The sequence below is a fragment of the Bos javanicus genome, chromosome 12, assembly GCF_032452875.1.
Source record: "Bos javanicus breed banteng chromosome 12, ARS-OSU_banteng_1.0, whole genome shotgun sequence".
Lineage (NCBI taxonomy): Eukaryota > Metazoa > Chordata > Mammalia > Artiodactyla > Bovidae > Bos > Bos javanicus.
The window spans coordinates 72,361,484-72,375,801 of NC_083879.1; the positions used below are offsets into that span (position 1 = coordinate 72,361,484).

General features: G+C 38.7%; 1 protein-coding gene across 1 annotated transcript in view; it reads right to left on the bottom strand.

Moving 5' to 3' along the window:
• Positions 1-14,318, bottom strand: part of LOC133258053 (ATP-binding cassette sub-family C member 4-like) — a 170,082-nt gene that overhangs the window by 18,838 nt on the left and 136,926 nt on the right. Inside the window, 3 exon segments of the mRNA XM_061434392.1 lie at positions 8,787-8,892; positions 9,402-9,574; positions 13,157-13,246. Coding sequence (XP_061290376.1) covers positions 8,787-8,892; positions 9,402-9,574; positions 13,157-13,246 — 369 coding nt within the window.

Sequence of the window (14,318 nt, forward strand, 5' to 3'; positions counted from 1 at the left end):
ATCCCTTTGAAGAGTCAACATATAAACAAACCTATTAACTAAGCCAGTTGATACCCAACAAGTCTTTTGCTTAATTTACTTACAGTAAACAAAACCATTTCAGATAGCTGAGAAAAGAAGAGAAGCCAAAGGCAAAGGAGAAAAGGAAATATATACCCATCTAAATGCAGAGTTTCAAAGAATAGCAAAGAGAGATAAAGCCTTCCTAAGTGAACAATGCAAAGAAATAGTGGAAAACAATAGAATGGGAAAGACTAGGGATCTCTTCAAGAAAATTAGAGATAGCAAGGGTGGGCACAATAAAGGACAAAAATGGTATAGACCTAACAGAAGCAGAAGATATTAAGGAGAGGTGGCAAAAATACACAGAAGAACTATAGAAAAAAAGATCTTCACAACCCAGATAACATGATGGTGTGATTGCTCACCTAGAGCCAGACATCCTGGAGTGTGAAGTCAAATGACCTTAAAAAGTATCACTATGAATAAAGCTAGTGGAGGTGTTGGAATTCTAGCTGAGCTATTTCAAATACTGAACGATGATGCTGTGAAAGTGCTGCACTCAATATGACAGCAAATTTGGAAAACTCAGCAGTGGCCACAGGACTGGAAAAGGTCAGTTCTCGTTCCAATTCCAAAGAAAGGCAATGCCAAAGAAAGTTCAAACTACCACACAATTGCACTCATGTCACATGCTAGCAAAATAATGCTCAAAACCCTCCAAGTTAGGCTTCAATAGCATGTGAAACAAGAACTTTCAGATGCACAAGCTGGATTTAGAAAAGGCAGAGGAACCAGAGATCAAATTACCAACATCTGTCGGATCATAGAAAAAGCAAGAGAATTCCAGAAAAAATATCTACTTCTTCTTCATTGACTACACTAAAGCTTTTTGACTGTGTGGATTACAATAAACTGTGGAAAATTCTTAAAGAGATGGCAATACCAGATCACCTTACCTGCCTCCTGAGAAACCTGTGTTCAGGAAAAGAAGCAATAGTTAGAACTGGATATGAAACAACAGACTGGTTCAAAACTGGGAAAGGAGTATAGCATGGCTGTATATTGTCACCTTGCTTATTTAACTTCTATGCCAAGTACATCATGTGAAATGCTGGGCTGGATGAAGCACAAGCTGGAATCAAGATTGCCAGGAAGAATATTAATGACTTCAGATATTCAGATAACATTACTCTTAGGGCAGAAAGTGAAGAGGAACTAAAGAGCCTCCTGATGAAGGCCAAAGAGGAGAGTGAATTAGGTGGCTTAAAATTCAACATTCAAAAACTAAGATCATGGCTTCCAGTCTTATCACTTCATGGCAAATAGATGGGGAAACATAGAAACAGTGAGAGACTTTATTTTCTTGGGCTCCAAAATCACTGCAGAGGGTGACTGTAGCCTTAAAAGACGCTTGCTCCTTGGAAGAAAAGCTTTGACAAACCTAGATAGTGTATTGAAAAGCAGAGACGTTAATTTGTCAACAAAGATCCATCTAGTCAAAGCTTTTGTTTTCCAGTAGTCATGAATGAATGTGAGAATTGGACCATAAAGAAGGCTGAGCTGAGTGCTGAAGAACTGATTCTTTCAAACTGTAGTGTTGGAGAATATTCTTGAGAGTCCCTTGGGCTGTAAGGAGATCAAAACAGTCAATCCTAAAGGAAATCAACCCTGAATATTCATTGGAAGGACTGATGCTGTAGCTGAAGCCCCAATACTTTGGCCACCTGATGTGAAGAGATGAATCATTAGAAAAGACTCTGATGCTGGGGAAAATTGAAGGCAGGAGGAGAAGGGGACGATAAAGGATGAGATGGTTGGATGGCATCACTGACTCGATGGACATGAGTTTGAGCAAACTCTAGGAGATGGTGAAGAACAGGGAAGCCTGGCGTGCTGTAGTACACGGGGTCGCCAGGAGTTGGACATGACTGAGCAACTTAACAACAACAAAAAAACATACCCATCTGTCTTTGTGCATATATATTCACCAGTGCAACAAAATGTATTTGTTACAAGAAATGGTAACCCACTCCAGTATTCTTGCCTGGAAAATCCTCATGGTCAGACAAGCCTGGCAGGCTATAAGTCCATGGGGTGGCACAAAAGTCAGACACAACTTAGCAACTAAACAACAACACCTTCAGCACCTATAACCACAGGAGTTCACGGTGACAATCCTGTGGGTTATGCCCTTCATCAACATCTGTCACCTCCCCAGCCCCTCCCTCAGGCTGGCTGCCTGTCCTCTGGAGCATCAGGTTTTGCAGCAGGTTGACTTGTCTTATGTCCACATTAAAGCTTTCAGAACAGTCACCTGCTTTCCAGAAAGGAAAGAGGTACAGGGATTCCTTAGAGATTTTGGGGGTTTAGTTCCAGAACACCAGAATGTAGTGAATATCACAATAAAGTCAGTTATACAAAATTTCTGGTTTCCAAGGGTGTATAAATGTTCAGACTACACTGTAGCCTAGCAAGTGTGCAGTAGCATTATGCCTGAGAAAGCAATGTACAGACCTTAATTTAAAAAATAATTTATTGCTCATGGGTGTACCTATGGGTGATTCTGTTGATGTTTGACAGATAACAACAACATTCTGTAAAGCAATTATCCTTCATTAAAAAAATAAATTAAGAAAAATAATAATAATAAAAATTAATTGCTAAAAAATACTAACCATCATTGGAGACTTCAGCAAGTAACACTGAAGATCACCGATCACAGATCACCATAACAAATGTAATGACAGTGAAAACCTTTGACATATTGTGAGAATTACCAAAAGATGACAGACATGGAGTGAACAAATACTGTTGGAAAAATGGTACCTGTAGACTTTCTCAACTTGCTTGACAAACTGTTAATTTGTAAAAAAAAAAAAAAAAAAAAAGCACTATGTACGCTATTCTTGGGCTTTCCTGGTGCCTCAGACAGTAAAGAATTTGCCTGCAATATGAGAGACTTGGGTTCAATCCCTGGGTTGGGAAGATCCCCTGGAGAAGAACAGCTACCCACTCCAGTATTCTGGTCTGGAGGGTTCCATGGATAGGGGAGCCTGGCAGGTTACAGTCCATGGGGTCTCAAAGAGTCAGATATGATTGAGTGACTTTCACTTTCAGTCTAAAGACTTAAATGTAACATCTGACATTATAAAACTCCTAGAAGGAAAGCTAAACAGTAAGGTCTTTAAACCGGTCTTGATGATGATCTTTTGAATATGACTCTAAAAGCAAAGGCAAAAATAAACAAGTGGGACTTTATCAAACTAAAATGAAAAGGAAACCTACTTAAATGGAATTAAATATTTGTAAATTATAGATATGCTAAGAGGTTAATATCCAAAATATATTTTAAAAACTCATATACCTCAACATAAAAAAAAAACCCAAACTGATTTAAAAATGGGCAGAGAATCTGAATAGACATTTTTCCAAAGTAGGCAAACAGGTAGCCAACAGGTATATGACCAGATGCTCAACCTCACTACCATTAATGAAATGCAAATCAAAACTACAGAAAAATATTACTTCACATCTGGTAGGATGGCTGTTATCAAAAAGACAACAAGTAGCAAATGTTGGCAAGGATGTGTAGAAAAAGAAATCCTTATGTATTATTGGTCAGAATGTAAATTGATACAGCTACTATGGAAAATATTATGGAATTTGTTTTCTTTTAAATTAACATAATAAATCTATTATGTTAAATCTATTTTAAATAAAAATTTTGAATAAAATTTAAAATAGAAAAAAAAAAAAAGCACTATCTGGGAACTTCCATAAAACAAGGTACGCCTGTATTTCTAAAGCAAGCAATAAAGAAACTGATTCAAAAATCAAAGGTTTGAAAAAACATTATTTGTTATTTGTGATGATTTGCTGAATTGAAAACCAACTGGTAATCAGAAGCTCTAGAACAAAATATAAGGTTTACACCTGGGATGGATGGAGCACAGAGGACAATCCCCAACTCTGAAGCTGGGGGATGCATGTCTCTTAGTCCTAAGGTCTAATCCTGCTATTCCTACAAGAGCAGTCAGCAACCACAACCAGCTTGAACCAAGATGTAAACAAGTGGCTGAGTTTACATCTCCTGGTGGGACCTCCCTCTGACATTACTGATGACCTCAATCAGGGAGCCCTAAACTGAAGGACTCCCAAGACAGGAGTGGGAAGGGTCCCTCCACAGTGAAGGACAAGGTCATCACACAAAACAAGTCCAGTCATTGCAAAGGTGACAGACTTCAAAGAAAACCCTTCCATTTCCCTTCTCCTTCCATCTTCCCCATTCACCCAGATGCTCAGTCTCCACACCCAGACACCAGCATTGAATCCTGTCTTCCCCCTCAGATCTCACGTTTAATCCATCACTTGGCCCCACTTCCTCATCTCCCCCAAACCCAACCATCTCACCACTTCCACTGCAGGCACCTCAGTCTCAGCCAAGAGAAGGCAAAACTACAAGAGAGAGGGAAAACTGCATTTGGACAACTGAAGACCATCATTGTGGTTTTGGCTGTGAAGGAAGGAGGGAAAAGAGTGGGGAAAAAAACTAGAAAGGTGAGGAGGGACCAGGCGGTAAATTGCTTTGTTAAACCACATTAAAGATTTGTTCAAAGACACTGACCAATTGAGAAAAATTTGAGGTTACAGAAATTTACCAGGAGATAGGCTTCCCTGGTGGCTCAGATGGTAAAGAATCTGCCTGCAACGTGGGAGACCCGGGTTAAGTCTCTGGGTTGTGAAGATCCTGTGGAGAAGGGAATGGCAACCCATTCTAGTATTCTTGCCTGGAAAATCCCATGGACAGAGGGGCCTGGTGAGTGACAGTTCATAGGGTCACAAAGAGTTGGATACAACTGTAAAGTAATGCTCAAAATTCTCCAAGCCAGGCTTCAGCAATATGTGAACCGTGAACTTCCTGATGTTCAAGCTGGCTTTAGAAAAGGCAGAGGAACCAGAGATCAAATTGCCAACATCCGCTGGATAATAGAAAAAGCAAGAGAGTTCCAGAAAAACATCTATTTCTGCTTTCTTGACTATGCCAAAGCCTTTGACTGTGTGGATAACAATAAACTGTGGAAAATTCTGAAAGAGATGGGAATACCAGACCACCTGATCTGCTTCTTGAGAAATTTGTATGCAGGTCAGGAAGCAACAGTTAGAACTGGACATGGAACAACAGACTGGTTCCAAATAGGAAAAGGAGTACATCAAGGCTGTATATTGTCACGCTGTTTACTTAACTTATATGCAGAGTACATCATGAGAAACGCTGGACTGGAAGAAACACAAACTGGAATCAAGATTGCCAGGAGAAATATCAATAACCTCAGATATGCAGATGACACCACCCTTACGGCAGAAAGTGAAGAGGAACTCAAAAGCCTCTTGATGAAAGTGAAAGTGGAGAGTGAAAAAGTTGGCTTAAAGCTCAACATTCAGAAAACAAAGATCATGGCATCCGGTCCCACCACTTCATGGGAAATGGAGAAACAGTGGAAACAGTGTCAGACTTTATTTTTCTGGGCTCCACAATCACTACAGATGGTGACTGCAGCCATTAAATTAAAAAACACTTACTCCTTGGAAGGAAAGTTATGACCAACCTAGATACCATATTCAAAAGCAGAGACATTACTTTGCCAACAAAGGTTCGTCTAGTCAAGGCTATGGTTTTTCCTGTGGTCATGTATGAATGTGAGAGTTGGATTGTGAAAAAGGCTGAGCGCCGAAGAATTGATGCTTTTGAACTGTGGTGTTGGAGAAGACTCTTGAGAGTCCCTTGGACTGCAAGGAGATCCAACCAGTCCATTCCGAAGGAGATCAGCCCTGGGGTTTCTTTGGAAGGAATGATGCTAAAGCTGAGACTCCGGTACTTTGGCCACCTCATGTGAAGAGTTGACTGGTTGGAAAAGACTCTGATGCTGGAAGGGATTGGGGGCAGGAGGAGAAGGGGACGACAGAGGATGAGATGGCTGGATGACATCGCTGACTCGATGGACGTGAGTCTCAGTGAACTCCGGGAGTTGGTGATGGACAGGGAGGCCTGGTGTGCTGCAATTCATGGGGTCACAAAGAGTCAGACACGACTGAGCGACTGATCTGATCTGAGCAAGTAACACACATGAGTAAGTAAAGCATTAAATACATTGAAAACACTTTGAAAACAGAAACAAAGCTGATTGGTTCAGGGGATATAGACGTTTGCATCTGTGAATCAGGTGCTGAGAGATAAGACTGAGGACTGACCAGCAGAGAGGCTTTCCAAATTCTGTCTTTCCTCACTGTTTCCCTAACCAATCACACATTTCAAAGTGACATTATTTCTAAGAATTAGATAATAAAAATAATCTGCTACTATTAATGCTGGAATACCAAAAACCAAAAATAAAGCCTCAGGGTACATTTAGGAACAAAGAATTTATTTGAACCGACCCCTAACTGAGATAGATCAAGCTATCTTTCTGCTGCTACCTCTAAGGCCTGACAAAGGGCTTGAAACAGGTAAATTTTACAGCATCATTTATTTATTATAGAAGAAGGATGCTTTGGGAGACAGTCTTCAAAATATACAGTGTTAAGAGACAAGAACAACAAAGCAACAAGGAAAAAGTAGAAATGAGAGGCTACTTTTCCAATTAGCATTCAAGAACACAAAATGAGGGTCTAAGAATACCAGGTGCTAAAAAACATTTCTGGAATTTGAGCTACTGTCCTGTGTGTGTGTGTTAGTTGCTCAGTCATGTTCGACTCTTTGCAACCCCACAGACTGGGGCCCACCAGGCTTCTCTGTCTATGGGATTCTCCAGTTAAGAATACTGGAGTGGATTGCCATTCCCTTCTCCAGAGGAACTTCCCAACCCAGGGATCAAATGCTGGTCTCCTGCATTGCGGGCAGGTTCTTTACCATTTGAGCTACAGGGAAGTCCTTAGGATTTAACCCAGTCCCTCATCAAAGTTTGCAGTTGGAGTCAGCTTCCTACTGAGCTGCTCTAGTCCAGACAATTGGCTACCCTATTGGAGCCTAGAGCATCCCTTTGGTTGGGAATGCCCCATTCCTATTGTCAGACTCCCTGGAGCTCACTTCTCTGTATGTCCAGCTTGGCGAGTGAGGCTACAGGCACTGCTTCAATGCTGACAGCCTGATACCTACTCAATGCCCCCATTGATGATCCATCTGACAATGCATGTAAAGTGGGAGGCGTGGTGTGATATTCCAGAAACTCTCCAAGAAGTCAAAAGAGACAGTTAATTTATCATAAGATGTAAGGAAGTTTGGATGTTACTATTAATTATTGATTATTATTAATTTTGTATGGACCATCAAAATACCTAAATATATTTTGCATTCATTTGGGACTGACTTCCCTTGTAGCTCAGACAGTAAAGAATCTGTCTGCAATGCAGGAGACCCGGTTTCAATCTCTGAGTTGGGAAGATTCCCTGGAGAAGGGAATGGCTACCCACTCCAGGATTCTTCCTTGGAGAATCCCATGGACAGAGAGGCCTACAGTCCATGGGGTTGCAAAAAGTTAAACATGACTGAGTGACAAACCGTGTTTTCTATATTATTTTATAAAGGCACATTCTAACATTTACTGAAACTCGTCAAGAAACAGAGGGAAACAACAAAGAAAGAAGATGAAAAGAGATGAGGAATAGAGGGAGGAAGGAAAAGAAGATAAGGAAGGAAATAATAAATTACTGGGAGGAAAGAGCCAATCTAATCTGGAGGGAAAATACTAGACAGATGTCCAGAGACCAAAGCTTGGAGCCTACTGCATGTGTAGTGCCTGGATCTACTGTGTAAGAGACTTGTTGGTTGTTTTTTGTTGGTTGTTTATCTACAGTCTTTCAGCCTTGATTTGCTTCCTTTCTAAACTCTCACCTGTGATGCACAGGTTGGGTCTCTGCAAGTCACATTTCAGAGGCTCTTTGGCAAGCTGGCCTTTTTTTAGGTTTTGCCAGTAAGCGGGCACTAGAGGGAGACTGACAGTGGGACAGAGCTAATCTATCTGACTTGGCTGTTCCTGCAGTGTCACCTCAGCAGTGGGACCTGACTCCAGCTCCGAGCTTCTATTAGCACATGGAGAAATAGCCACATCCTGCTTCCTCAGCACATACAACCAGCAACTAGGCAGTGACCTCTCCTTGGAGGCTTGAGCACCAGCTGTAGGGCCTCTCTTCTGAGTTCTTAGGTCTGGAAATCTGTTCTAGGACATGATAGCTGCTTCCTAAAATAATTACCCTAGTGCTTCCTTTCCTTTTTCTAGCCTCTAATTCTTACGTAGGAAATTTCCTATATTAAATCCTTTCAGCTGAAATACTGTTTTTCTCATGAGGCCCTTTCTTCTCACGGACTCCCTTCTGACAGCAAGAGCTGAAAAATTCTGCAAACTTAGTCAACAATATCCTGGCAATCTAAATAAGAGGTTAATTTTTTCATTAAGGAAATCAAACAATGCTGAAAGAACTGTGACACAGTGAAAATGACTGTGATCCACCCTCTTGAAATATGGAGCTATAACTTGGGTTTGGAATATTTTCAAGGCTGGACATCTTAAAAAAATGACAATTCAAATATAAGAATATTATACGAAAATATAAGGTTATTGGATATATTATCTAATAGCACATTTTGAAAGTAAAGTTAAATACTTGAGTTATTTTCAAGAACGAGAGGAGAAAATTAAATTACTGGAGGTTTCTATCAAGTTTTACAAGGAAGGATCAGTTGAAAAGTTGAATATAAATGGAAAGAACCGATATGGTAAGGGTCTTACCGATATCCATTCACAGTCAATAACGGTGCTCAACCTGTGTGTGATGGTTAGCACAGTGCACTCAGAAAATTTCTCATGGATTTTTTTTTGTATTAACTCATCTGTTCTGGAATCAGAGAAATTGATATACTTCAGTGAAGGCAGGAAAAGCAGACTAAAAAGTTAAAAATTAAAAATCAGTACTTTAACATATAATCTTGTTCCTAAAAAACTAAGTATAAAAAGTCTATTTGGGGAGGGAGGAGGGTTCAGGATGGGGAATACATGTATACCTGTGGTGGATTCGTTTTGATATTTGGCAAAACTAATACAATTTGTAAAGTTTAAAAATAAAATAAAATAAAAATATGGAGGGAGAAGGATGAGGAAGAATAATACAAAAAAATAAATTTACTATTTTTCATAAAATGATGGAAAACAGTCTTCCCTTGAAATTGCATAACAACATTAACAGCATATAACTTCTTCCCTTGTTTTCCTTTGTTTGGATTAATATTATTAAGAGATATCTGTGGGCCAAAGAGAGCATAGAAACATTTCTCAGCATCACTAAATGTTTTCCATTTACCACATTTACAATTTGGATTCCAGGTTTCATGGACCTCAGCTCCATACCTTGGATCCACATTGGATGTGGCTTTGTCAAGAATCAATATCTTATTTTTCCTGAGAATAGCCCTGGCAAGTCATACTAGTTGTCTCTGTCCAACACTCAAGTTCAATCCTGATTCTGCTAATTCAGTATCCATTTTACCAGGAAGACCTTGGATGGTTTCTTTAAGCTGTACCTGTGGATACAGAAAGAACATTTTCCTAAATAAACTGCTGCTGAAGTAGACAAATCTCTTAGACATTAGAGCTTTGAAGTCCTCCCAACTTCTTGTGTATCTTGTATGTACAGCCAGGTGATGGGAAGAGCTGTTTCCAATTAGTGTTCACTGAGAAAGATGGTGGGTAGAGTCAAGTCAGGACAGAAAGATTTCAAAGTCCCCGATCCCTGCCACAGGCTATCCACCAACAACCCCCACCTAGGACTTAGTTCAGAAAGTCTCTCAAAAATTGAAGCTATTTCTCCCAATGTGGCTTAAACAGAAAATCTAAAAGGATCTTTATGGTTGAATCAACTTTACCAAAGTACATTTTGCATAGGCGTTGGTACACTAAAAGGAAACTTAAAAAAACTACAGAAAGTTTTTTTCTCTAAAGATATATTTTTATTAATTTTACAAAATCTTTAAAATTTTGTAATGTTTAAAATAATACAAATTTAAACAATGGAAAACTCCATCTAATACTTTAGTAATCCTGGAACCTTTCCCATGTTTAATCCGATAAATGGTGGACCAGTCAAGTGCATTTTTTTTCAATATCATAAATGTCTTTCAGTGAATGAAAACTCACAAGAAACAAGATACAATATTACATCTTATCTCCCCCACAATATGGATATAGGTGATGTTTATATTAATCTATCTTCAAAAAATTTTATTCATAAGATTAAAAACACAAAGCTTTAACCACCAAATATAATCTGAAAATACACTTAGTAGTAGGGGTCAGTTCAATGAATTCTGGAGAAATACAATGGAGCAAGAAGCAAACTCAGGCTGTATTTGAAGTTAAAGAACAAAGAAGAAATACACTTCAAATTAAGAAACCAATAGATTGATGGCCAAAAAGTTATTTGACATACTACAATGTCAGACAACAACACACCGAGGGTGAATGAGTAGCATTTTTGTGATATCCTAAATGCTGGAGCACTTCCATGAATGTGATCCTGAACTGTGCTCCTGATGGAGTCCAGTCCCTAGAAAGCAGAATTCTGAGTTAGGATTAAATATGGTATTGGTATTTAGTGTCAGCATAAAAGGTGTACAAACTCTAAAGGGTAAGATTTGGTCTATGGTACAAGTGATTGGTCTTTGTTAAGACTGACATCCTGAGTTTGAAGAAATAATCTCATATTTACTCCTGAGTTGGATGACATCATACAACTAATCTTTTTTTTCCCCTTCTCCTTCAGGTTGTCCATATCTGCTTCATGATGAATAAGAGTTGTAAGGGGAAATGTTTTTCATAAAATACTGTTTTCTGAGACTCTCTATTTATGAATCAGGGATGGTTATGAGAATAATATGAATATCAAAGCCCTCTGTAGTGTAATCATAAAATCAAGGTATAAAGTATTAGGATGGAAGAAAAGGACAACAGAGCAGTAGACAATAATAATTAAAAGTTACAACTGGAGAATCTGAACACATTATAGTATAATATTATTTTATTTTTTTTTGAGATAATTGTGTTAGATTACACAAGAGAATGTCCTTGAAAAGGATCGAGATTGTATCTCTTGATGACTGTGATAGACCCAAAATCTGAAACTATGCCTATCTAAGAAATTCTCAGAGATATTTGTTCACTGTGTAAAGGCAGAAGTGAATCTAATCTTGTGACATATCTGTTCCTATAAATTAGAAAGTAAATCCATATAGACAGCTTACATATAACACAATTATTATGTGTAAAAGGATTATATTCTTATAACAATTAACTGGCTCCAGAATATCACAACATCATATTGTAAACTGTGGAAAGCACATAAAAATTTTTAATTTAAGAAAAATGGAGCTAATAATACTATTGAAAACTATACATCTCAATATAGAATACTTCAGATCATTTTTGAGTTTGGGAAATAAGAGAATATAGCAAAACTGAAGAATAATAAACTGAGCTTATAAGGTACCCTATTTCTATCATCATTACCATTTTTAAAGTAACCCACTGTGTAGTGTATCTAGTAGGTGCCAATGCCTCTCACAGGAGGTTAATACAGATGTCAGATGGTTCCCATATTTCATGGAACCTTCTTACTTCTCAAAAAGAAAGGTTGGTGCAGGCTGGAAGGAGACAGGGAAATGCAGTCAACTGATGGGGAAAAGCTTTTACTAGAGCAGGACCAGCAGTAAAGGAAGTAAAGGGGGAGCCCGTTTACCTAATAAAAGGCTTCAGGAAATGGACATGTGAGCTGTCCCATAGCAGGGACTGAACCACAGGTTCCTGATACACAGGCTGCTGATGCCCATATTTCTGTATCTTAGTTTCCTATGTGATGAGACCTACTTGTGTCCTAACACAGATACTATCAATGCTGGATTTGTGTAACACAAAATTTTTTAAAGAAATAAGCCATACTTCTCTGAAATGTAGACATCAACCAAACATCTAGTACCTATTTATTAAGTGCTACTTTTTAAAAGCAAAAGACTGAGCTAGGTCCTATGAGAAATTAGAAGTCTGTCTATGATTTAGAAGTCTAGAGTTTCTGCTATCAGTAGAATCAATTTGCAAAACTAGGGCTAATACACAAAATAGCTAGTATTAAAATATACAAGCCAACAGCAACTCAATAGTCAAAATTTTTTCATGCAAGGGTAAGAAAATTCAATGAAGTAGAGCAAGGAGAAACATGATACAAATAACAGAAAATACCCTAGAAATTAGCCTATCCATATAAAAACTAAGCCAAAACTCCAGGATTCTGTTACTTGCATTCATGCTGCAGCATTAAAATGATATAATCGTCAATAAGTAATCGTCATCACATTCCACTATATAATTTGCCTTTATAAACACTTTCTTATGAAACTTCATAGTATTTTATTGGTATGATCTTGTTTATCTTTCAGTTAATAATGAAAAACTATCGTTTCCACTTAGATATCCCCTAAGGCTAGAGGAAAAAAATGAACACTGGCAGGTAATTAGGATAATTAATTTACTAGGTCACTAATCAGAGAAGGCACCCCACTCCAGTACTCTTGCCTAGAAAATCCCATGGACAGAGGAGCCTGGTAGGCTGCAGTCCATGGGGTCACGAAGAGTTGGACATGACTGAGCGACTTCACTTTCGCTTTTCACTTTCATGCATTGGAGAAGGAAATGGCAACCCACTCCAGTGTTCTTGCCTGGAGAATCCCAGGGACGGGGAGCCTGTTGGGCTGCCGTCTATGGGGTCTCACAGAGTCAGACACGACTGAAGCGACTTAGCAGCAGCAGCAGCAGCAGGTCACTAATAGAATTTGATCCCACAGTTTTAATGTCTAGTTTAGTGCTCTGCTAAGGACAAAATAATGTATCTAGTTGCTTGGGGTTCTATAGAAAAAGTTAAAATGAAAACATGAGGCATTATAGTGTTGGTTTTCATTATCAATACACACATTTTAAGTGTACCCATTTCATCACTGTTCTCCTAGAAAGTAAACAAAGTTAGCTCAAGTGATAAGCTTCCCTTAATTACCTGCAATGCTACAAATGTACACACACAGATACTGATGCTAACAAGTTAATTACATTACATAAATTACCTCTTCCAAGACATTCCACAGTTCTTCTCCCAAATACTCATTAAAGGGATCCAGATTTTTCCTCACTGTTCCAGTGAATAAAACAGGTTCCTAAATACCACAAAATAGTAAATGTTATTACCATAATCTCTTTTCATTTTAAACCAACGTTTATAGAAAAGAATGAAAATATAAAATATCAAAATTCTCTGCAATTATTAACAATAAAGTTGCAAATGTATGTTCACAAAACAGTATCTCTAAAGTAATTTTCCATTGTATGAAGTGTGCTACACATTATCCTCTGGATTATTAAACACTAAGAGAAGAAAGTGTTGAAGAAGTATTTTCATCCTAAGGAAAAAAATAACTGAAGAAGAGAAAGGAAATTTTTATTTTATTTTTTAAATTGCCATTCTGGTAATAAATGTCTGCTTAAAGACATACACAAACTGAGGATATAATTACATGAGAAACTTTACATCAAGATTTATGTTAATTAACTGTCAATCCTGGCATGATACTGGGAAATACCAAGACAACGATTCAGCACAAGCTGAATTTTGTGCCTCAAGGCAAAAGTGTTAAATTTTTTCACATTTGCACTGAACAATAAAGTAGGCTATTTTCTATGCTAGTCAAACAGCCTTCTGGGATTGGGGACTCTCTCCACATGCATGAATGGAACATCCCTACACATGCAAAGAGAACGTCAGCTCTTGGGGCCTGCGGCTCCTCTGTCCTTGGAGAGATCTCCTCTGATTCTGCACCAGGTGATCCCCACGTTCTCTCACCTGTGCGTCAGGATGACCTGCCTCACAGAACCTCATTACTAACTACAATGTCAGGATGACCTGAAACCCATTGTGACATGAGCCAGGATAAAATTATTTTCATTGAAATAGTTCTTCCCATTCATTTGCATCAAGAGGAGCCACACATAAATTAATCTGGAAATATATGCCTTTCTGGGTTTCAAGAGAGAATCTTGTACAAAAGCTCATGTAGACCATTTACATTTTCTACTGGAAGGCTCTAGTAAGCCAGGCCACAGAATATGAGCAACAGAGAGGAGCCCAACTGGCTCCTTTCAGTGAAGGAGGCAGGACAAGGGGAGGCACACGTGTGGGTACAAGAGGAGACCTGACAGTGCCTTCCACAGTGCTTCCACAGTGCCCGGAAC